Source organism: Ornithorhynchus anatinus, chromosome 7, assembly GCF_004115215.2.
Source record: "Ornithorhynchus anatinus isolate Pmale09 chromosome 7, mOrnAna1.pri.v4, whole genome shotgun sequence".
In the NCBI taxonomy this organism is placed as follows: domain Eukaryota; kingdom Metazoa; phylum Chordata; class Mammalia; order Monotremata; family Ornithorhynchidae; genus Ornithorhynchus; species Ornithorhynchus anatinus.
The window spans coordinates 4,138,045-4,163,715 of record NC_041734.1 but is presented as its reverse complement, the minus strand read 5'-3'; the positions used below and the strand labels follow the sequence as shown (position 1 = coordinate 4,163,715).

Genomic DNA, 25,671 nt, shown 5'->3' with positions numbered 1-25,671 from the left:
TTCTCACCCTGTTCCCGCCCTCCCAGAGTGGACCCTGGCCTGCCATACTTCTTTGGAGGAGGAGGAGGAAATGCCTGAGGAGAAGAGGGAAGGGGGGAGAGGAGGAGGAGGAGAAGGAGGGAGCTGGGGGGGAGATGAGGAGGGAAAGGATGAGGAGAAGGGGGAGGGGAGAGAAGAAAAGGAGGAGGAAAAGGGGTGGGGGGAGAAGAGGAGGAAAAGGATGAGGAGAAGGGGGAGAGGAGAAGGAGGAGGAGGATAAGGGGGTGGGGGAGAGGAGGAGGAAAAGGGGGTGGGGAAGAGGAGGAGGAAAAGGAGGAGGAGAAGGAGGGGAGAGGAAAAGGGGGTGGGGGAAGAGGAGGAAAAGGAGAAGGGGAGGGGAGAGAGGAAAAGGAGGAGGAGGAAAAGGGGGAGAGGGAGGAGAGGAGGAAAAGGAGGAGGAGAAGGGGGAGGGGAGAGAGGAAAAGGAGGAGGAGGAAAAGGGGGAGGGGGAGGAGAGGAGGAAAAGGGGGAGGGGAGAGAGGAAAAGGAGGAGAAGGGGCGGGGGAGAGAAAAAGGAGGAAAAGGGGAAGGGGGAGGAAAAGGAGGAGGAATAGGGGGCGGGGGTGAAGGAAAAGGAGGAGGAAAAGGGGATGGGCGGAGAGGAGAAGGGGGCAGGGGGAGAGGAGGAGGGGAGAGGAAAAGGAGGAGGAGGAGAAGGGGCGGGGGGAGGAAAAGGAGGAGGAAAAGGGGGCGGGGGAGAGGAGGAGGAGGAGGAAGAAGAGGAGGAGGAAGAGGAGGAAGAAGAGGAGGAGGAAGAGGAGAGAAAGTCAGCCCCCTCCTGGTGGGCCTGAGCCTCGGCCCGCCTCTTCCCCTGTCCCCCATCCGCGGCCCCCTCCCGCCCGTCAGGCTTGGCGGCCTCGGAGATTGGCCGAGGCCGGGCCGGGGGGCGGGGCCTGGCTCCACCCCCTCCCTCCCCGCCCACGCAGCGCGGGCCGGGGGCGCGGGCCGCCGCTACACTGCCCTGTCCTGCCCTGCCCTGCCCTGCCCTACCCTGCCCTGCACTACCGGGCCCTGGCCTGCCGGGGGCGCTGTGACCGGGGGCGGGGTGGGGGCAGCGCAGCGCAGCGCCGCGCAGGGCTGTGTTGGCGCGGGCGGGACGGAGCCGGGACCGCACTTGTGCTGCTGCTGCTGCTGCTGGCAGGTAGGTGTCTGGCCCGCCGGCGGGACCCCCCTGCCCCTCGGGAACCCAAATGGGCGCTGGGCCCGCCGCAGGGGCCTCTGCCTCGCCCGGCCGAGCGACGCGGGGGACCGAGCTACAGGTGGCCTTGGCTCCGCCGAGAGAAGGACTGGACAAACCCGGCGCTCCCTCCTTCTCTTCCACCCCACTCCCTGTCGGTCCTCTCCCAGCCCTGGGGGACGGGGCCTGGGACCTCTTCGGGGCCGCAAACTTTTCCCCTTTTCAGGCCGCAGCACTCCCTCCCCCGCCCCCAAAATCCAAAGGGGGAAAGGCCCCCTTTAGGCGTCACCCACCTCCCCCAACCGCCCCGAAGGCTCCCGAGTCCGCTCCGGGACACGACATAGGCACTTTTCCCTCCAAGAAAGCGCTTAGTACAGTGCTCCGCACTCAGTGAGCGCTCCGTAAATACGACTGAAACACCACCCCATTTCCCTCCCACGCGGTGTGGTGGTAAGGGTTGCCCTCTCCCTCCCTCCCCTCCACAAACACACTTTTTCGACTTCCAGAAAGGGGAACGAATCTTCAGTAAAAATCCATTTCGTTGCTGGTTTTTAAACCTTTGACGAGCAGGAAGCGAGAAAGTTTGAAGAAGAGAAGGGGTCCTGCACATGACTTGGAGTTTGCAGTTCGGTAATGGGGAAACCAAGTTTTCTTGGCTCTCGTTCACGTTTTTCTGGGGATGATCTTAATTAGAAGTCTTTAATTGGTATGCAGGAAGCTAGGTTATCCGGAACACCTGGTGATTAAACAGCAGCACCGAGAGCAAGCATTTTGTAAAGTTAAGTGCAAATCTAGCAGTACTTAGGCCGCTTTGAGGAAACTGCTATTTTTACTTAGGACATTTCTGTGTTGCTGCCCGTGATTTGCCATCAGAAACATCCTGCTTTAGTAGCTTAATTGTATGAGGCAACTTGATTTAAATCACACCTCTAAAAATTGCTACACCAATTATTGTTATGAAAGCAAGAGGAATGTCTCCTTTAGCTTTGTGGAAATATGTTTCACGGGTAACCTGGGTTTTGTTATCACTTGAATTGCCTCCTTTTTCTACTTGAGAGACAATCACCTGGTGATCTGACAGTCTGGCTCCCTCGTTGTACCTGAGTATCTGATGGGCTTCAGTTTCCTTGGTTTTATGGTTTGAAGAATAAAGGCAGCATCCAGAGGACACTCTAAAACATTAATCCTAATCAGTCAGTTGGAAGAAAACTGTTTTGCAAAATTGCCACCATCTGCGAAAGCTCAGTAGAATCTAGTCAGTTGGTGAAAGTGAGATGGTTGGTTAAAATCTTATTTAATGGTGTTTGAGAGTCGCTTTGGTGCACTTTAGGAGGGTTCTTACTCCCTGTCACTAACCAAACCCGGTCAAGTCATTTTACCTTTATTTATCTTTTTAATATTAGGGATATTCCCTTCCTTCTACTTAAGCCTCCAAAAAACTTCCAAGGGTTGCCAAGTCAACCTCATCAAACATAAACTCTTTACTGTCAGTTGTAAAGCAGTCATGCCCGGTCTTATCTTACCTCTCTGATTTCCTACTACAACCCAGGCGGCACACTTCACTCCTCCCGACATCAACCTTCTCATTGTACCTTGATCTCGTTTATCTCACCACCCACCCCATTCCCACATCCTTCTTCTGACCTTGAACTCCCTCCCCCTACACATATGACAGATTACTGTTCTCCCCATCTTTCAAAGCCACATTAAAATCACATCTCCTCCAAGAGGCCTTCCCAGCCTAAGCCCTTATTTCCTTTATCCCTCTTCCCCTCTGGGTCCGGCTGTGAACTTGGCTGTGAACCCCTTAAGCACTTTGATAGTACTCACCCCAGCCCCACAGTACTTATGTAAATATCCTTGCACTCTACTATTTCCCCTATCCCTAACCTACTTGAATATCTGCCTCCTCCTGCAGACTAGAAGGATGTTGTGGGCAGGGATTTGTGTCTCCCAATTTACGTATCTTGTGCCTTTCCAACCACTTAGTTCAGTGCTCTGCACCTAGAAAGCAGTAAATACCAATGAATGAATTTGCCTTTAGGTATTTTTGAGATTTTTTTGTCAAAGTTCTTTAGGCTTTTCACAGATAAGGGAGTACAGGTGTAAGCAAGAGTCCAAGCTACGTCAGCATTAGATTTAACAAAGCGGGAGCCGATTTTACTGCTCAGTTATCTGATCAAAATTCAGTTATCTTCTTTCAGAGTTTGCCCCTGCCCTTGGAGGGACAGTTTTATCATTTTACTTGTGATGCTTAGTGACCCTTGGGCTAGTCACTCTCCTGTCCTGTGCTTCAGTTTCCTCAACTGCAAAACGGGGACTCTCAGTATCTGTTCTCCCCCCCACTTAAACTGGGAGCCCCATGCAGGATAGCAACTGTGTTGAACCTGATTAACTTGTACCTACCCCAGCGCTTAGAACAGTGTTTGACCCATTGTAAGTGCTTAACAAATACTACGAATGTAAAAAATATGAAGATGAAGACCTTTCACAAGTCTGAGGATTTCTAAGCTCCCTTTTTTACACCTCTCTACTCTATTCCCAAATTTTATAGTCCCTTCCTTGTCAGACATTTCGCGTTTGGCAGCCGCCACCTTTTATACCACATGGCTCTGCACATGGACAACTCCTTATTTTATTACCTTAGAATAAAAGTTATTTTGTGAGGTATTTTTCTCTTCTGCCCTCCCCCTATTAACCCAACCTTTCAGGGGTTTTTTCCCTTTTTTTTTTTTGGAGCACAAATTGACTTTCTTTGCTTTCACTTTGCTTCCACTTCCGAATACCAATAGGTTTTTTCATAAAAACTTATTCTGCTTTCACTCTGGGAGGAAACATTTTTCAGTGTTCCGGAAGACCTGATAAATTAGACAAATGATGTGTAAATGCCCTATTTTTGAGGGGTTTAATGAACACATAATTTACTATATTATGGAGTGATTTGAATCTTGCTCATTTGACAACCATATAAGGCCAGCTGGGGAAGCTGATGAGCTGCAATTAAATATGTAATTGGTCATGCCCTAATGCTATGCTTCAGAAATCCGTTTGTATTATGCTACCCTGTAATGTTTTACTGTCATGAAAAAAGAGAGAGAAAATGTTTATTTTGGATGAAGCTCTCTTACTCTCCTTTGAGTTTTGTTTACCAGGATAATTACAGCATGGACTATAGACCAATAGAAACTAAATAAAAGACTTGACCCTTCTGGGGCTTTCAGGGGCAAGCTGCAATGTGCTCTTTCCGGCTCTACCTGCTTATTTTAATAGTATACTACCTGGATGGCAGGAATTACTCTCCCAAGTGAATAAGGATTAATCACAGCATGGAAACCTCCGAGAAGCCACTCTTTTTGTTTCCTGTTTTCAGGCTTCAGAAAATCAGTATGTCTGTATGCTGTACATAGTCAAGCTGGGAGCACATTTTCTTAAGGACATTTTCTAGTGGTGCTGAAATTTTTCCTCAGAGTGTGCCCCCTTGAAAGTAGAAATGAGGGCAATGCATAATTTTCTCCTTTCTCAGTCTGTTAGAGAACTTAATGCCTTCTGTTTTCCCAGGTTGGCTATTACCCTGTCCCCATTCTTCCTTTTTCTTGTTTTTCCATCTCTTGTTTTTCCTGCATTGCATATTCTCCCATCCTCTGCCTTTCTACCTCCCTTTTTCCCTTTGGTCCATTATTTTTCTTGTTCCCAGTGGAACCTGTGAAGTGTAGTGGATAGAACATGAGCCTGGGAGTTAGAAGGACCTGGGTTCTTATCCTGGCTCTGCCACTTGTCTCCTTTGTGACCTTGGGCCAGTCACTTCATTTCTCTGTGCCTCAGTTACCTCATCTGGAAAATGACAAGTGTGAACCCTGTGTGGGACTGGGACTGTATCCAACCCAATTATCTTGTATCTACCTCAGCACTTAGTACAGTACCTGGCACATAGTAAGCCCTTAAGTATGACAATTATTGTTATGTTTCATTTTTTTGTCCTGCTTTTCCTACTTTTTCCCCTTTAGACTGTAAGCTCCATATGGGGAAGGAAAGTGTCTACCAAGGCTGTTGTATTTGTATTCTCCCAGATGCTTCGTACAATGACAGATTTTGCTCAGGCAGTGCCAATGATCAGTTTTTCCGGTTGCTCTATTCTCCCCTTTTTCCTCTCTCCCTGTTATCTTTTCTTCTCCCTCTGTGCCACTTTCAAGTAGCGGCATGGAGTGGATGATCTGTATTTTCCCTTGTGTATGTGAGTGTTCCATGCATGTATATTCAAAGTGGGGAAGGAGGGTGGGAACCCCTTCAGCCCTGTCTTTGGAATCCTCCATTAATATTTCAAAGAAGTATGTAAAAATAGATATATAAAAAATAAAGACCTCTCCTAAAGGCAGAGCATTTGAAATACAGTGATCCAGTTAGTGGATTATCTGCTGTCTGCTTTTCATTCTTCCCGATTTAATTCCCTGCATTTTGACCAGCTTACTGCTCATAAGGTAAGGGAAGGCGAAAAAGATGAAACTGAAATCAGGATGTTACTCACTTGTTAACATTTCTGGTAATTAAAAAAAAATGGTTGTAACTCCTGAAGAGTGGAAAAATGACTTTTTCTGCATAAAAGGCAGGCCACCCCTTGGACTATGAAAGATGCTGAGCTCAAGCCAGCAGAGTGTGGACAGCCCTGCAGCCTCCTGTTGCCAGTAGCAAAAATAAGCCTGCGCTGAGCTAAAAGGGGCTTGAGACTAACTTCTGATTCAGTCAAACTCTCTTCAGAATCCCTGGCAATTGGTACTAGTCCTCTTTGAGCTCAAGAAGAGACTAATGGTGAGCAGCTTAAGCTGGCTCTAACTATAGATCTCCTCTGTGGTTGAAAGTCCCAGGCAGTTGATTATTTGGTTAATATTCCTTAAAAAATCTAGCTATACCTAGTACAATAGAGGTCCTCAAAAAGCTGACTGCCATTGATACTGAAACCATTTGAGTAGCCTCTTGACCATGATAGATTGTTGACCAGCTGCTCTCCTCTCTGCCAGGGAAGGGAGTTGGCTAGAAATGGAGTGAACTGCCCAGAGCTTAGCCATCTAGTGGTTCCCAGTGCCCTGGATACCTCCTTCACCGTGCCCCAAGCCCTGCCTTAAAGGCATGAAAGCCCTGCTCTTCCACCGGAGCTGGGAGTAGCTGAAGTTCACCTGAGCCCTTGTTAAAAGGGAGGAGCCGTGCAGAGCACTCTGAAACCTCAGAGTTCCCCTAGCTTCTGGACACTCCTGGATGGTCAGTGTTTAAAAGCCACTGGGGTAGGGCCAAGATCTCACTGACTTCCAGTCCCTCCCCGTCAATGCCCCTTTTAGGCCTCCAGAAACAGGGATTTGGTGGGTAGAGTGAGTTCGAGGCCTTCATAATCTGTGTAGGGCTGGTGACAGTGGGGAGGAATCTGAAGTTTCAAAGCCTTTCTAACTGTGGGAGCAAACGAAAGAATTAATAATTGAAAAAAATGGAAACTTTGTGAGGAATAAAGGCAGTATGGGAGTGACCTGAGCCTGCAGGATTTTGTTTGTGGAACGATGGTCCATAAATGATCATCTGGCCCCTTTAATTTTCATAATCTCCAACTTTCCAGTTAAGAAGAGATTGTGATTTTTTGAGGGGTGGAGTGATTCTGCATTAGCTAAATTTTATATTTATAAAGCAGTAACTTCTTAACGTGATCTCAAACCAATACAGGAAGTCCTTGGATTTAGGACACAATTGGTTCCCGAAAACTGCATCAAGTCAAAACATACTTTGGAACTAATTGTCTTAAAGGAACACTATAATAAATGGGTAACAGGTTCCTGAACTAAAGTGACATATGCTGTTTTTACTGAAGTGATAGAGAATTGTGTATTCAGTAGGCTTTTGTTATCTGAGAGGTATCAGGAGAGGGCAGCTGACTTTTTACTTCATTGGAAGTAAAATAGATATGTAGCTTCTTCTTGGTGGCTCTGCCTCTTCTGTCCTCTTTGAACCTCCTCCCCCATTTTCTCCACTGTACTATGGCTTTTGAACTTTCCTCATTTCCCCATGGTTCCCACTCACCCATGTATTTTTTCCCAGTGCTTAATACAGTGCTTTGCATGTAGTAACTGTTTAATAAATACTATTACCCAGAGCTAGTATTGCAAGAGAGGCGACTGTTGTAAAGTCAAAATCAGTGTGTTTGAAAGCCGAAATAGGGTGTAAATTTAGAAATGTCATTCATCACAACTCAGAGTGCCTAAAGTCAGGGAGTGTTTGTAGAGAACTGTGTTTCAGCAGTGGGGCTCAGATTCCAGGGATTCCCTTATGTGCTCCCACTTCCCCATTCACCACCCGAAAACCTTGTTGTACTGAAGCTGACAAAAAGTTGATCGCAATTATCTAATGCCTGAACACCCCTGCTGGGCATTCTTTGATAATCCACCCTCAGCCTGTGGGTAAGGCTAGTGACAATCGTTATTTTTTTCCTTTGTAATTATTTTAAAAATGCTCTACTGGATTGAGAAGCCGTGAATGGATTAGAGTAAATTGGCATAAACGGGAATGCCTTGAGGATAATGAGGGATGGCAGCCCCTTGGTTGGAATCTTCTCAAAGCTGGCATAGGAAATATGGTAGAAGCAGGAAGTAGGCAAGAATATGAGGAGACCAGGAAGACGAGAACTCAGAAAGACAGCTCTTTCTCTCCTTCCCCATCCCTTCCTGACGATGGCAGGAACTTGTGCATATTATTTTCTTTCATTTTGAACAATGTGTTCCTAAAGCCTCTGTACCACTTTAAGTTTTAACTTTTGTTATTTTGTATGGTAAAAAGAAACTTCCAAGGGCACATACAAATGGCATTCATTATGGTTTTTTTTACAGCATTATTGAAATCATTTATAAGCTATACACTTGAAATGCAGTACATGTATGCACGGATTTGACAGGTTAACTTTGTGCTATGGTTAGCTGAAGTAAATAACAGTAAGACTAAGATTACATTGCATTAAAACTTGATGAAATATGTTTTAACTGCCATTTGAAATGTATTTAAAACATTTAAAGTTGCACAAGAACTTTAAGAACAGCCAGTATTTTTGAACTTTGGATAATCAGTCATATTTATTGTGTGCTTTCTGTGTGCAGGGCACTCTACTAAGCACTTGGGAGAGTATAATAGAGTTATTAGGCATGAGCTTACAGTCTAGAGGTGGAGATAAGGATCTGCCCAGCAGGACCTGTCTTACAAACCTTGGGGCTTAGAGACAAAGACAGGTGAGGGGCCTTTTTCTTTCCCTGAACTCCTCCCAGTGGACAAAATATACCCTGGGCCACGTCGAAAGTGTGGCAAAAATTTGCCATACTAGTAAACCCCCCAGGATTATACTTGAGTTACTCTGTCATTCATTCATTCATTCAATAGTATTTATTGAGCGCTTACTATGTGCAGAGCACTGTACTAAGCACTTGGAATGAACAAGTCGGCAACAGATAGAGACAGTCCCTGCCGTTTGACGGGCTTACAGTCTAATCGGGGAAGACGGACAGACGAGAACAATGGCAATAAATAGAGTCAAGGGGAAGAACATCTCGTAAAAACAATGGCAACTAAATAGAATCAAGGCAATGTACAATTCATTAACAAAATAAATAAGGTAATGGAAATATATACAGTTGAGTGGACGAGTACAGTGCTGTGGGGATGGGAAGGGAGAGGTGGAGGAGCAGAGGGAAAGGGGGAAAAGAGGGCCGTTTCCACTGTTCCAGTTACTGCTGGCTCTGTATTGACCATGCCCTGGGAGTGATGAATCGGGGAAGAAGGGAGGGGAAAGAGAATGGGAAAAACAGAGTGGAAACTGAGCAGGTTCCCTTGCCTGATTTCTGTCTCTCCCATTTCAGAACAAGGTCTACAGTGGGAAGGCTGGGAGTGCAGAGGGACAAATTAGGGATATTAGAAGTTCTGCCTATAAAAGTGGATGTTCCTAAGTACAGCCGTCAGATGGTTCCTTCAAATATCCTGCTGCCACTGTTAGAAGACAGGATGCCGGGCTGAATGAACCATTGGTCTGACTCAAAAATGGCATTGCTCACGTTGATTAGGTGAGCCAGAAAGGTGCTGGGATGGTGTAGGCTCTGTGACAAACTGGAGAGGCATCTTTGTGGGGACTGTTGGTATAGGGTTCAGGACATTTGCCTCGAGGTTTGGTTTGCCTTGTCATAAGGTAGCATTGCTGGGATTTTGTTAGATGCCATTTGTCAGAGAAGCAGCGTGCCCTAGTGGATATAGAGCATGGGCCTAGGAGTCAGAACGACCTGGTTTCTGTCCGCAGCTCCAGAACCTGTCTGCTGGATGACCTTGGGTAAGTCACTGGACTTCTCTGGGCTTCAGTTCCCTCATCTGTAAAATGGGGGTTAAGACTGTGAACGCTTTGTGAGATAGGGACCATGTACAGCCTGATTAGGCTCTATCTACCCTAGTGCTTAGTACAGTGCCTGGCATGTAGTAAATGCTTAACAAATGCCACTCAAATACATATTTTAAAGAAATTTCCCCATTTTAAAATTGTTTCTTTACATGAGGATGCGAAGTAACGTGGCTCAGTGGAAAGAGCACGAGCTTTGGAGTCAGAGGTCATGGGTTCGAATTCCCGCTCGGCCACTTGTCAGCTGTGTGACTTTGGGCAAGTCACTTAACTTCTCGGTGCCTCAGTTACCTCAACTGTAAAATGGGGATGAAGACTGTGAGCCCCACGTGGGACAACCTGATCCCCCTGTGTCTACCCCAGTGCTTAGAACAGTGCTCGGCACATAGTAAGCGCTTAACAAATACCAACATTATTATTATTATTATTCATAAAAGGTGTATTTTCCCTGGCGAGGTACAGTATTAGATGATTTACTGAAACCAAATGGGAAAAAATTGGTTTCATAGATTCCAGGAATGCTCTGCGATTAAACCAACTTGGGTGTGAGAGATCAAAGTTAGGGTGGGAGTGTTTAGAGGAAGGAGATGATAGTGGGGAAGGAAAAACAGGAAAAGTTTATTCTGACTCATCATGTGATGTCCGGAGGGGGAAAAAAAAAACCAAACACCAGAAAAACACCAGTTTGGTGTGGGGTGAACTGCAGACCTGGTTAGGATTTTTGGCCTAATCTGCAAGGAATGTGACAGAGTATACATTTTTTCACTGAAAAAGACTGCCTGGGGAAAGAGGATGCTAGAAAGGTCTAAGCAGGATATTTCCTGATGGGAGCACAAGTCCAATGGAAGTCAAAAGTAAAGTGATATGGCTGCCACTTACTTCACGTAAATACAGATGTTTAAATCTATGACATTTCCAGGACAGTTCAGAAACTTTCCTTTTCACCTTACCCCCAAGTTCTTCCTTTAACCTCCCCACCTTGCCTTCCATCGTGTTTGGAGCAGGGATGACTTCAGTGGTGGCATCTTCACACTGCATGGATTGAAGGAAATTGGGGGAGGCTCACCAGAGTATAAACCAAGTTAGTCTTTGCTCAGGCCCAAAGTGAGGATGGGCTCTATGAGGCTACGTGGGAATCGAGGAAATTTCAAGAGAGACAATCCTTGCCTTTATAGATCCCAGATTGAAGCAAAAACAGCACAAGCATTTCGAAAGATGTACAAGTTGTAAATGTGGAAATTTGGGGGTTTTAGTTCTCATTTTTATAATAATAATGTACTTTTGCTATTTGTTAAGCACTTACTATGTGCCAAGCACTAAGCACTATGGTGGGTAGAAGCAAATCAGGTTGTACACAGTCATTGTCCCACAAGGGGCTCACAGTCTCAATTCCCATTTTATAGATGAGTTACTGAGGCACAGAGAAGTGAAGTGATTTGCCTAAGGTCACACAGCAGACAGGTGAAGGAGCTGGGATTAAAACCCATGACCTTTTGACTCCCAGGCCCATGCCCTATCCACTATACAATGCTTCTTCCTACCTACACCATGTTGCTTCCGATCTTTTTGTTATCACTTTAATATTTAGACAACCCTTCTTTCCCTGCCCCCCCCATACACAAGTAAAGGGGCAGTTTGAGGGGAAGAGCAAAGGGAGGGTGGCAATAAGTTATGATGGATGAGGTGTAGGAAATTCTGTACAGTTTAGCTGCTCAGAAAATCCTTTGTGAAGAAGGTGTAATTTCAGCAGAGGATTGAAGGAAATGGGTTTTTGGGAGTTGTAGGGAGAGACAAAATTCCAAACCTAGGAAAAATGAAGGAAACAGTGAGAATGGAATTTAGAACAGTAAGAACTGTCTTTTCATGGACTCACTCAAGTAAGATTTTCTCTGAATGGCTGCCCCCCAGGGATACCTAGGAAGAACTCTACTATGGAATGGAATAGATGAGAGTAGCGGAGGGTTGTGAAAGTAAGAGATGGAAATGCAGATTTGCCAGGGAGGTCAGACATCATCAGATTTTGAGGAGAATAGTCTGATTGGCAGATTGAGCCACTTTGACCTCTTCCTTCCTAAAGTTCACATTCCTACTGTGCTGAAACTCCTTCCTTCCAGTTGGGAGTCATGGTACATCAGCTGAGCCTACAGTCCAGGATTGGCACCAGCTTCTCCACCAGTTGCAGTGGCCATCACTCTCGGCAAACTGTCTTGTATTCCTAGCAAGTGTGTCTTGGGGAGGAAATGGCCTTGGGGCAACTGACCCAATGTGGAAAGAAGGTAGTGGGGACTTGAAGAGAGGACATTCACAGAACTCTTCTGATTGGCTCAGGGGGTCGTGTCTACACTAGTGAAAATTGCTAGCCTCCAGGGCAGAAGAAGAAGGGGGAGGTGTGACTGGTCCTGCCCTCTCTTCAGTTGTTTTGTGTGGCAGTAGCTTTCCAGAATCCTGATTGCTGGGAAGACCAGGCCCCAGGATAGATTTCCCAATTGGTGCCATACTAGAAATGGCTCAGTTTCCCAGGTTTGAGCAGGTCCATTTGGAAACTGAACCAACAATACAGTTTTGGGCCCATTCAGCTAGAGAAGCAATGTGGCCTAGAGGGTAGAGCACAGGTCTGGGTTCTAATCCTGCATTGCCACTTCTCTTTTCTGTGACCTTTGGAAAATCATTTAACTTTTCTGTGCCTGTTACCTCATCTGTAAAATGGGGATTGACTGTGAGCCCCATGTGGGATGACTGTGTCCAGCCTGATTACTTTGTATCTACCCTAGGGCTTAGAATAATAATAATAATTAAGGTATTTGTTAAGTGCTTACTATGTGTCAAGCACTGTTCTAAGCGCAGGGATAGATACAAGGTAATCAGGTTGTCCCACGTAGGGGGCACAGACTTAATCCCTGTTTTACAGATGAGGTAACTGAGGCACAGAGACGTTAAGTGGCTTGCCCAAGGTCACATAGCAGACAAGTGGTGGAGCTGGGATTAGAACCCACGTCCTCTGACTCCCAAGCCCTGGCTCTTTCCACTGAGCCATGCTAACAGTTCCTGACACACAGTAAGCATTCAACAAATACCATTAAAAAAAAAGAGACAATGGGAGCCAACAGTAATGATCTGATTTGATTTTTGATTAAGCGCTTAGTACAGTGCTCTGAACACAGTAAGCGCTCAATAAATACAATTTAACGAATCTCTGACTTTGTGCTCTAAAGCTTGAGGGGGGTAGTTATGCTTAAAAATGGAAAGCTTTCAGGTGACAATAGTAAGATGATTGTGCCTTACAATCAGAAATCTACTCAGTTCATCTATACACTGCGGTTGCATTCCTTGCAAATCTTGCATGAGGGAAAATTTGCACTGTGGTACCCATGCCCATACTGGTGAGCTTGCACCTCCATTTATTCAGAGAGCTCACTACATTGTATGTAGCCAAATTGATCAATCAGTGGTATTTATTGGGTACCCAATAAATACTATAAATTGATACTTTGGTCAGGTTCCATCACTTTGTCTTCTTTTATATGTTCTCCCCATTCCTATTACTGAAATATTCATTAGTGGAATAACAAAGCAAACCAAATTCAGTAGTTATCTTTGTTACTTTTTTGGACCGAGTTGTGACTGCAACAGCCAAATAATGTAACAGTTTTTACTTTTGAGGAGGGAATTTTAATAATTGAAGGCTACTTAGAGTTAACATTCTCTATCCTATCCATTACCAAGACCTGCCGGTTTCACCTTTACAAATATCGCCAAGATCCGCCCTTTCCTCTCCACCCGAATGGCTACCTTACTGCTACGGGCTCTCGTTATATCCCGGCTAGACTACTGTGTCAGCCTTCTCTCTGATCTCCCTTCCTCCTCTCTCATCCTGCTCCGGTCTATTCTTCACTCCGCTGCCCGGCTCATCTTCCTGCAGAAACGATCTGGGCATGTCACTCCCCCTCTTAAACAACTCCAGTGGTTGCCTATCAACCTCCGCTCCAAACAAAAACTCCTCACTCTGGGCTTCGAGGCTCTACATCACCTTGCCCCTTCCTACCTCTCCTCCCTTCTCTCTTTCCACCGCCCACCCCGCACGCTCCGCTCCTCCACCGCCCACCTCCTCATCGTCCCTCGGTCTCGCCTATCCCGCCATCGACCCCGGGCCACATCCTCCCGCGGTCCCGGAACGCCCTCCCTCCTCACCTCCGCCAAACTGATTCTCTTCCCCTCTTCAAAACCCTACTTAAAACTCACCTCCTCCAAGAGGCCTTCCCAGACTGAGCTCCCCTTCTCCCTCTACTCCCTCTACCACCCCCCCCTTCACCTCTCCGCAGCTTAACCCTCTTTTCCCCCATTTCCCTCTGCTCCTCCCCCTCTCCCTTCCCATCCCCTCAGCACTGTACTCGTCCGCTCAACTGTATATATTTTCATTACCCTATTTATTTTGTTAATGAAATGTACATCGCCTCGATTCTATTTAGTTGCCATTGTTTTTACGAGATGTACTTCCCCTCGACTCTATTTATCGCCATTGTTCTTGTCTGTCCGTCTCCCTCGATTAGACCGTAAGCCCGTCAAACGGCAGGGACTGTCTCTATCTGTTGCCGACTTGTTCATCCCAAGCGCTTAGTACAGTGCTCTGCACATAGTAAGCGCTCAATAAATACTATTGAATGAATGAATAAATAAACACTGTAAGTGTTCAGGTTTTCCCCTTTCAAACCTATATCACTGTGACTTGGCATGGACATCTGTTTTATACAAAAGCAACCCACAGTAACTGGGCTCATGGGAGATGGAAGTGGCATAGTAAATGAAGGTGGATGGTAGACCCAGGCATCTAAACCTTTTCTGTCAACAAATCTTTCACAGGAACTGCTAACAAAGAGGAAGCAATATCAAATTTAGGTTTTGCTTCCCTTCCTTTGGTAGAAATATTAATAAGCAACAAAGTTTCCTGGGTAATCCAGAAATTATGTATCCAACCCTGAGTAACCCAGAGTTGACTAGTGCTCCTAAAAGGTTTTATAGCTTTAATTCCAAGATTTAAAAAAAAAATATTCAGGTAAATTTCTTTTTCCTGTAGCTCTGTAGTGTTTTTTTTGTTAGCCTACTTACTGTTTCCATAAACAAGAATACTCTAAGTATGACTGTTCCTCATTTTTCTTCCCCATATAGTCTCTTTCCATTCTGATTCAGACTTTTTCTATTCAGAAATTCACACTGCATGTACAGGGTTTTGAGGAGGAGAGTATCCTCTTAAATCTCCCCTCCTTCTAAAGTCACACCCTAGCAGACGGTAAATGTTTTGCTCTACTATGGTTCTCTTGGCCTCAGGAAACTGGGGGAGCTGTGTATGTAGACAGACTGGATGACTAACAGAGTGTAGTGTCAGCTTGGTATCATGCTCCAGAGACCACAGTAATGTTCTACAGAGCTGTAATGTTGTTGTCTGACCTTTTCTATGGCTTGGAAACCTCGATTAATGCTATATTTGACATCTCGAGTGTTTCAAGCCGTCACTATTATTGCTGAGTATTATTAGTATTCCATCAATAGTACTGATGGGCTATATTCAAAATTAGTAGTCAAACAGGATCACAGACAATGAAGTACTAGAATCAAATCAGTTTCCTAGTGTTGACAGTATACTCACTTTAGACCAACTTTCCCAGTTGTAACATGTGAGGATAACGGAAGACAGCAAGATAGTTAAATAGCTGCTGTATGGGGAATAATAATAATAATGTTGGTATTTGATAAGCGCTTACTATGTGCCGAGCACTGTTCTAAGCGCTGGGGTAGACATAGGGGAATCAGGTTGTCCCACGTGGGGCTCACAGTCTTAATCCCCATTTTACAGATGAGGGAACTGAGGCACAGAGAAGTTAAGTGACTTGCCCACAGTCACACAGCCGACAAGTGGCAGAGCTGGGATTAGAACTCATGAGCCCTGACTCCAAAGCCCGTGCTCTTTCCACTGAGCCACGCTGCTTCTCCAAAGCAGTGTGGCCTAGTGGAAAGAGCAAGGGCCTGGGAGTCAGAGGACCTGAGTTCTGACCTGAACTCTGCCACATGTCTGCCGAGTGACCATGGAAAAGTCACTTAACTTTTCCATGCCTCAGTTCTCTCATTGGCAAAATGGGGATTCAGTACCTATTCTCCCTCGTACTTAGAATGTAAGCCCCATATGGAACCTGATGGCCTTGTATCTACTTAGCTTAGTACAGTGCTTAGCACATAGTAAGCACTTACAAATACCACTAAATGAGTTGAAATTGGACTCTGAAATATATAGGGAGGACAGAAGAAACTTTTTCAGATATAGCAAAGCAAAGCCTCTGGCAAAACTACATCCTAGCTGAAAATTGGGAGTCAGTTGCCACAGATAAATCAGCAGGTCTACTGCAAAAAGAAAGGAGTGGCTCTTAGAAACATAAACTTCACAAGGATCAAGAGACAGAGGCAAAAGTGAAAACAATGCCAGCTGCTGCAAACCTCAAACATGACAGTACGTGTGTGTTTGCGTGAGTGTGTGAGAAAAATATAGCCAGGACTGTGAGTCCTGCATTTACCTTTTCAGTAACACATGAGCCTATAGATGAATTTCACCATCAGTGATGTGGTCTTCAAGAATGAAGGCTAACTCTGTGGAGCTGTGTGTGAGGGCAGTCTGTTTCACCATAGTTCTAGGGAACATATGACCATAACCAAGCCAAGTTTGTCCAAGTCTTCTCTGACTGGCAGGCCCTAGATGGGCCCTGCTGAGACTCCTCCTGAACCCTGGGAAAGACTGGCTACATAGGCTTCAGGACACTCAGTGGAGCCCAACCTAAGCCTGTTGACTTGTGTTTCAGGGGAAATGCAGAGGGGCTTGGTTCATACTATGGGCATATGGAACCCTCTTTTTTCAGGTAAAACTGGGTTTGCTTTGCATGGATTAACTTTGTATTGTTGAATGCAAACAAATGTCAGCCATAATAAAGTACAGATGGACTCTACAGAGTCAATTTTATAAAGGAACTTCCTTGTAAACAATCATAACTTCCATAATAATGTGATCTGGTCTTTGAGAAAATGGTTTCATTAATCATGTAATTCCTTTAGAAGACCTCGTGTCGAAGAATCTCTGTGCAGTTACTCTCCTAATTTTCTGTCCTTTTTTCTTTTTATTAAGGTTACATGATGGAATGTCGTCATTTTCCCCCAAAAATTGCCATTCTGGATCAGTCTCAATGAATTTTCCTTGAATTTGAAACTTCTTCGGACTCCCTTTTAAGTGTGATTCTGAGACGTTTAACCCATAGGGTCTGTACAATGGACCGGAAGGAAAGCTGCCCAAGTGTGAGCATCCCCAGCTCTGATGAGCACAGAGAAAAAAAGAAGAGATTTACTGTAAGTACACGTTTTCAGTTAAAAACCATCTGGAATCTGGAAAAGTTTAGAAAGATGCTTAGTCACTGGGCAGACTGTTCTCTCTAGTTTGAAATATGTTTGGTGGGAATACCGAATCTCATGGGGTTAGTGATTCCTTTCTTTTTTTCTAATCTAGAGAGTACCTTCTTGGACCCTGTTAAGAGCAGCGTGGCTCAGTGGAAAGAGCACGGGCTTTGGAGTCAGGGCTCATGAGTTCGAATCCCAGCTCTGCCACTTGTCGGCTGTGTGACTGTGGGCGAGTCACTTAACTTCTCTGTGCCTCAGTTCCCTCATCTGTAAAATGGGGATTAAGACTGTGAGCCCCACGTGGGACAACCTGATTCCCCTATGTCTACCCCAGTGCTTAGGACAGTGCTCGGCACATAGTAAGCACTTAACAAATACCAACATTATTATTATTATTATTAAGATTGGGCCCCCAATATAGTACATGAATTGTTGGGAGGAGGATAGGTTAAAAACAAATAGTATGGAGCTGGAAATTAAAATCAATCAGTCTTATTGAGTGCTTACTGTGTGCAGAGCCCTGTACTAAGAACTTTGGAGAGTACAATATAACAGAGATGGTAGACATGTATGCTGCCCACAAGGAGCCTATGGTCTAGAGGGAGAGACCGACATTAAAATAAATTACTGATATGTTCTTAAGTGCTGTGGGGTTGAGGATGGGGTGAATATCAGGTGCTTAAAGGGTACAAATCCAAGTGCCAGATCAATGCAAAAGGGAGAAGGAGTAGGGGAAATGAGTGCTTAGTTGGGGAAGGCTTCTTGGAAGAGATGTGATTTTTAATAAGCGTTTGAAGGTGTGAAGAGTGGTGATACGTAGGATATCAAGGGGGAGTTCCAGGCCAGAGGCAGGATGTGGGTGAGAGATCAACAGAAAGGAAGATGAGATCAAGGTACAGTGAGTAGGTTGGCATTAGAGGAGTTAAGTGAGCAGACTGGGTTGAAGTAGGAAATCACTGAGGCAATGTAGGAAGGGGCAAGGTGATGTAGTGCTTTAAAATCAATGGTAAGGAGTTTTGTTTGACGAGGAGGTAAGTGGGAAACCACTGGAGGTTCTTGAGTGGGGAAACATGGACTGAACGATTTTGTAGAAAAATAATCCAGGCAGCAGAGTGAAGTTTGGACTGGAATGGGGAGAGACAGTTGGCAGGGAGGTCAACAAGGAGGCTGATGCAGTAAAGGCAGGATAGGATAAGTGCTTGGATCAGTGAGGTAGCAGTTTGGAGAGGAAAGGAGAAATTTTAATGATGTTTGAAGGAAGAACTGACAGGATTTGGTGACAGTTTCAATATGTGGGATGAATGAGAGATGTGTCTAGGATAATGCCAAAGTTATAAGCTTGTGAGATGGAGGATGGATGCTATCTACAGTGTTGGGAAAGTTGTGGGGAGGACAGTGTTTGGGTGGGGAGATAAGGAATTCTGTTTTGGACATATTTAGAGGTGTTGGCAGGTCATCCAAGAAGAGATGTCCTGAAGGCAGGAGGAATATAGGGAAGCAGCGTGGTCTAGTGGATCGAGCACAGGTCTAGGAGTTGGAAGGACCTGGGTTTAATCCCAGCTCCACCCCTTGTCTGCTGTGTGACCTTGGGAAAGTCACTTCATTTCTCTGTGCTTCATTTACCTCATCTGTATAATGGGGATTAAGACTGTGAGCCCCATGTGGGACATGGACTGTGTCCACCCCAATTATTTTGAATCTACCCCAGTGCTTAGTTCTGTCCCTGGCACATAATAAGAGCTTAACAAATAGCATTAAAAACATACAAGACTCCAGATGGGGGGAGAGATCAGAACTGGAGATGTAGATTTGGGAATCATCCGTTTAGAGGTGGTAGTTGAAGCCATGGGAGGAAGTGAGTTCTCCGAGGGAGTGGGTGTAGATGGAGAATAGAAGGGGATCCAGAACTGAACCTTGACGGACCCCCACAGTTAGGGGATGGGAGGCAGAGGAAGAGCCTGCGAAAAAGACTGAGAATGAGCAGACAGAACTAGGAGAAGACATTGTCAATGAAGCCAAGTTTAGATAATGTTTCCAGGAGACGAGGGTGGTTCACAGTGTTAAAAGCAGCTGAGACTATCCCTTGATGATTTTTTTGAGGTTCAACATATATGAAATTTAAACTGTCTTTATGTAGGTTTATTTTTTTAAAGTATCTTGATTCAGAACAAATAGAATTAAGTCTTATTTTAATTAAAATGGAATTTTAAAATTTAAAATGTGTTGACTTTTATTTCCTCTAACATTAAAATATCAAAATGTACAGAGGATCATTTTAAACAGCATACAGATCGCTTCATTGTTTTATAAGAAAGCACATTCCAAAATAAACTATTTAAATCTTCAGAGTAAAAGTGAGTCCGATTTGCTGCATTATTGAATTGCCTTTTAAACCTTGTAAATTTTATAGGCATGTGTCAAACTTAATAGAGAGATTTATTCCCATTGAGTGAGAATCCACCATTATAGAGTAGATGTAAGATTAATAAATGCACTGTTTTTGGAAAAAATTAATGCTTTGCAAGGCAAGGGATTGTGGGTCTGTTTGACCTGGGATAGATTAAAACTCAATCTGTTTAACTTACCTTCAAATTTTGATTTTTAATTTATTTCCACAGGTATATAAAGTGTTAGTCACAGTTGGCAGAAATGAATGGTTTGTCTTCAGGAGATATGCGGAATTTGATAAACTTTACAACACAGTGAGTAAGCTTCTTTTCAGAGAGATTTTCTTTTTAAAATTGCACAAAAGAGCCTGATTTGCAGGACTGTTTGAATGACTACAACCATTTGCCTGTTGAAGAAACATTATACCATCCTTGTCACAACTAAAAAGTAGTTGTTTTCCAGATAGTCTTAATAAGCAAAGCCTCAAAAATCTAATAGGATTGGTTTTAAAGCTGACAGTGTAGGGTTTGAACAATTTCTGGGCAGTTGAGAATATATCAAAAGTGGACCCTTTTCCATTTCATGGGCAAATGCCAATAATAATGCCAATCGTAAAATTATTGCGTGTATTTAAGCACCTCGCACTTCTTAAAGCCTTACTTAAACCTTCAGCCTGAAGTTCCAGAATGATTAGCAGTCTCAATTTCCCAGTCACAGAAAACCTGATTCAGGTGTAAAGTCAAGCAAACTTCAAATGGTGTTTGATTTACCTGAGGAAATAAACCCAAGACACCATTATCCATTTCATCTCCTGAAGCTTGCTCCTTCTTGTTTGTGTTAGAAATATTAAACTATTAACAATCATCCTGTAATTGAGTTGGAAGTATCATCTGAGATGGGCAGTCTACAGACAAGAACACACCTAGTGATTATAAAGGGCCAGGCATACTATTTTTCAGGTGCTCATTGTTCTAGGACCATGTCCTTGCCGGGAAGAAAAGCAGAGTGGCCTAGAACCTGGGCATGGAGCCAGAGGACCTGGATTCTAATCCCAGCTCTGCCACTTATCTGTTGAGAGTCCTTGGGCAAGTCCCTTAACTTCTCTGTGCCTCAGTTTCCTCATCTGTAAAATGGGAATGTAAATACCTCCTCTTTGATTTACATACCTATTCACCATGCTATTTAGACTCTGAGTCCCATGTGGGACAAAGACTGTCTGATCTGATTATACTGTATCTACTCCAGTGCTTGGAACATATTAAGCACTTAAATAACATTATTATTATTATCAGGGAAGAGCATGGGCCTGGGAGTCAGAGGACCTGGGTTCTAATTCTGGCTCTGCCAATTGCTTGCTTTGTGACTTTGGGCAAATCACTTAACTTCTCTGGGCCTCGGTTTCCTTATCTGTAAAATGGGATGAAATCTTCCTCCCATTTAAATTGTGAGCCCCATGAGGGACGGGGACCGGGTCCAACCTGATTAAATTGTATCTACTGCAGCACTTAGAATGGTGCTTTTACACGAAGTAAACTTAACAAATATTAAAAAAAGTTTTGCCCTAGAGTGCCAGAGCATTTCCTCCTCCAAATTGGGCAACCTCAGAGCACCAGACTTTAATGGCAAATATCTTCTGGGGTAGGACTTCTTCAGCTTCATTTCAGACAAGGTTAAGCCAAGATGGCAGTTGGGCTTGAGGGAAAGGCCTGACTTTTCTGGTAAGCATTTCCATATGTAGTGCTTCTCCAGAGTTGGATCTATAACAAGCAAGCAAATACGGTAATAAGCAACACCATTTCTAGGTTGGAAAAATTGGTCCTTTCAGTCCAGTATTCTACCTCCAACAGTGGAGTAACAAGGTAGTGTTTGCCCTCTGTAACGTTCATTCATTTATTCAGTCATATTAATTGAGCATTTACTGTGTGCAGAGCACTGTAGTAAGTGCTTGGGAGAATACAGTACAACAATAGACAAATTCCCTGCCCACAATGAGCATCCTCAAGGCTGTGGATGCCTGACCTAATATCACTACCCGTTTCTCCCTCCATTTGTAACGTCACCTCTGGTAATCCATTCTGAATCTATCCTCCATGAATTTATCCTAACTCTTTTTGAACCTATTGATATTTTTGGCCTGCACGGCTTCCAAATGCTTATTTATCATGGTGAAATGTTCCTTTTTGTTGGTTTTGAACCTAGTGAGTAGGGTCTCAGGATATAAAATGCTATAACTAGAATTGTAGCAACATTAAGAACATCCTTTCTTACTAAGGCTTCTGAGGTTAAAGTATTTCAGAGAAAGCTTCTTCCCTGTATATGCATTGCTTACTCAATTAGGTGTTAACTTTTGAAGTATCATTATTTTCATGTCAATTATCCATCGATCAATTATATTTATTGAGTGCTTTTTGTGTGCAAAATACTGTACTAAGCGCTTGGGAGAGTACAATATAACATGCAGCACAAAGGTAAACTTGAAAACAAGAAAGCAGATGCAGGGGAATCTCATTTTCAGTTGTAAAAATACCTGAGATATCAGTTCCAATAAAAGCCTTTTCTTTGACTTGATGGAAGTTGATCATTTTTAAAATTCATTTATTCTTTGGAAATCAGTGCAAAGATAGTAGCATTCATGAAAGCACACTTTCTTCCCAAAAAGGGTAAATAGGAAATAGGGTAAAAAAGCAGCATTCTGTTACTGTAACTGCTAATAATGCTATGGTCACTCATTTATGACCTATAAAAAGGGGACTTGAAATTTTAAAAAGTAGAATAAGAAGGAAGGCTGTATTTGTTGGGAACAAATTTTTGCTGCTTCCTAAAAGTTAATGCTAGGACATTCTTTATTTTTTAAATTGTAGCTAAAGAAACAGTTTCCAACTATGGCCCTCAAGATTCCTGCCAAAAGAATATTTGGAGACAATTTTGATCCAGGTAAGCAATTACTTCGTGACACTGCTTTCCAAAAAGTCTAGTCCAACTGTTGAGACAAAATAACATTACAGTCAAGACACATCATGCTAAAAATGTTCTCAAAGTTAACAGTACTTATAGGGAAGAAAACCATCATCTTGGGTATCAAGGATTTCTGAACCTAATTCTAATCTAGGGGTTTTCAGTCTTTTTTGTGACTTCCCAAAAGAGACATACATGGTTATTCATACACAGAGGCCTGGAAGGCACCTTGAATTATCGTGCCTTCCTCAGCACAAGACGACTACGTCTGAGCTGTGTCAGAGATGGCGATTCTGTAGCAGCCCTTGGTGTGGCCATTAACCATTTGTCCACTCTATATTAGCTTAATAACGTTCACTGTTAAGAAATTTTTCATAATTTCTAAACTAAATTCATTTTGCTGCAGCTAAAGATTATTTCCCATCCTTTGGACCTCAATAGAGAAAATAATGGTCCTTAGAATGTGAAAAATTATGCTACAGAAGGTGGAAATCATGTAAAGTCTCACCTTAATGTAGATTTAAGACTTGATCCTCAATACATGATAGGAACTTATAAAATTGAGCTATTCCATGAGAAGGATTGTCTGTATTTGCTTAGTTTTAATCCAAAAAGTGTAATTCAGATCCAGTTATAGCCTCTCTGGGAGGAGTTTCAGTGGAGCAGATTGAAAGATAGAGGTACGTGTGGTCTATTAGAAAGAACTTGGGTCTGCAAATCAGGAGTTCTAGTCCCGAGCCGCCTCAGACATACCACATGGCCCTGAATAACTTCCTTTGGTTTCCTGTGCCTTAGTTTCTTCATTTGTAAAATAATACCTGCCTCTCTTTTCCTTACAAGGCTATTGTGAGGATAAAATGAGGTAATTAATGTTTTGGAAAATTTATAATTTTATCTATAAAACCCCTATAGAAATTCAAGGAATTATAATAGATGAAATCACTTGAGTAAACAAGCATAGATTTCTGTCTGTGGGATTTGTAGGTTTATAACAAATAGGTGTTCTCAAGGTAAACTTCTGGCACTACAAGTAAAACATGGTCAGAACAAGTGTAGGCCTATGGAGACAGTAGTGGGGAGCCAGATTTTTAGGTAGTATTGAACCCTTATCAAGACTTGTAACGGGGGGATGAGTTAGCCATTATTTTGTTTCATTTTAAAGTCACAGTAAGATATTTCATTTATAGGCAAGGGATTGAAACAATGCCTTTTTTTGTTTTGTATGGGAGCCAGAAAACTAGATCCTAGTATAGGGAGATGGGAAGAGTCTTTGTTTTGATGAAAACTGATATCCTTGCTTAGTTTTTATGCATTTATATCCCCCCTCAACACTTATGTATAGATATACATTAGAGAAGTAGCGTGGCCTAGTAGATAGAGCATGGGCCTGGGAGTCAGAAGGACCATCCCAGCTCTGCCTCTTGTCTGCTGTGTGACCTGGGGTAAGTAGCATAACTTCTCTGGGCCTCAGTTACCTCAGTTGTAAAATAGGGATTAAGACTGTTTGAGCCCCATGTTGGGACAAAGACTGTCCACCCCTATTTGCTTGTATTCTCCCCAGCTCTAATTTTAGAGTGTGGCACATAATAAGCACTTAATAAGGGTCACAATTATTATTATTATTATTCAATACATTTATTCAGCTATTTCATTCATGACATATTCATGCTTTGTGTTATCTCCTATTCTTCCTCTTGCTTATTCTTCCTCCTGTAAATAATTTATGCCCACCTGCCTCCCTGATTGTAAGCTTTTTGAGGGCCAAGGAACTTGTCTTTTCCTTCTGGTGTACTCTCTCAAGTGCTTGGTACAGTTCTGTCCAAGCAGTATTTAGTTTGCTTAATTAAAAATATTTAATTCTGCATGAAATGATGATTCTTACTGTGTTTTATTCTTGATCAAACAGAATTCTGTTATTACAGTCCCCTAGATGGTAAGCTCCTTGTGGGCAGGGAATGTGTCTGTTGTTGTGTTGTACTCTCCCAGCCGCTTACAGTACAATGCCCTGCACACAGTAAGTGCTCAATAAATATACGATTGATTGATTAGCTACTTATTTCCGTAAAATAGTGCAGCTGTTGCCTCAAACTTAGATGTTCATTCATTAAGGTTGTTCACGATAAGGTTGATCACAGAAGGTTGCAACTTGATTCAATATATTGTGCAGATTATTAAACATAGACGCAGCTAAAAGCAGGACGTTTACTCTGTGTAGAAGCATTAATCCTCTACTGATTGGAAGGGAGCAGGTAAACATTTTTGTCCCTCTTATTGCTTTGAAAGGTTAAACAGGTTTTTTCAGTTACCTTTTAAGCCAATCCTTGAAAATATAGCATGTCACCGTAGCAGAATTGGATACTTTTCATTCACGGTGGGAATGCATTTCAATCTTGTCTGTTTTCAGAGTGCTTTTTTGGGATAAGTGCATGCTTTGTATTTAAAAATAAAGGCCAACACTGTCCCTCAAAACCATGTAAGGACACTAACTACTACTGGGCTTCTGTTTCACTACTGACCCTTTTTCCCTTCTCTCCCTAACATAGGGCTTTCAAAACTCGTTGAAATAAAGTCAGTAATGAAATGGAAAGCCTAGTAGCATTTAGTGCAGCATGGGCTGCATGTTTATTGAAGAAAAGAAAATTCCTCTCTTTTCAGAACTGGCCTCCAAAATCCAAATACACCTTCTGTAAGTATCCACAAAGCACAATCTCACTCTGCCTACTCACAACCATCTGGATTTTTTTCAAGATATTCCAGATTTAAATATATACTTTTCCCTTAATTTTCATTTTTTTCCCAGTAGCTAGATATTGCTTCAGTCATGTGTGGACTCTGAGGCAGACCAAATCCAATTATGAAAAGAAACCTGAATGCTTCTAGGAGGAGTTAGTAGTAGAAACATACACTTCGATGTATGTCTCAAACTTTTCTTTTCAGGCCTGTTATAAACTATACTGCCAGAATTTCCCAAGACATTCAGTGCTGTAAAATGACAAAGAATAACGAGTAACTCCAATTTAGGTGATTGATTTTAAGCACCATCCTTTTTTCCTTTAACAAAATTGTGTTAAATATAAGCAGCTAAAATCTATTCCACATTTGCTGACTTCTTCATTTAAGGAACTCAATCATATTTTATTGTGAATAATTAAAATGAAGCGAAGTCCAAGACCCCAGTAACTAACAGAAGAAAACGTTTTCTCATGGCCAGTTCTTGCTACTGTGACAAACAGTGGTTTAGAAGTTAGGAAAGAAATATGTAAAATTCATTTTCAGTATTAATCTT

General features: G+C 43.2%; 1 protein-coding gene across 2 annotated transcripts in view; it reads left to right on the top strand.

Annotated features, from left to right (window-relative positions):
• Positions 1-1,091: 1,091 nt before the first annotated feature.
• Positions 1,092-25,671, top strand: part of LOC100079213 (serine/threonine-protein kinase Sgk3) — a 45,606-nt gene continuing 21,026 nt past the window's right edge. The window contains exons 1-4 of one of the 2 annotated variants that reach the window (XM_029069065.2): positions 1,092-1,180; positions 16,777-16,994; positions 19,661-19,744; positions 22,292-22,364. In XM_029069065.2, the coding sequence (XP_028924898.1) occupies positions 16,917-16,994; positions 19,661-19,744; positions 22,292-22,364 (235 nt within the window). In that variant the 5' untranslated portion in view covers positions 1,092-1,180; positions 16,777-16,916. Of the gene's footprint in view, positions 1,181-16,776; positions 16,995-19,660; positions 19,745-22,291; positions 22,365-24,928; positions 25,072-25,671 lie in introns of those variants that run through there. The other variant, XM_029069066.2, reaches the window with a different exon arrangement.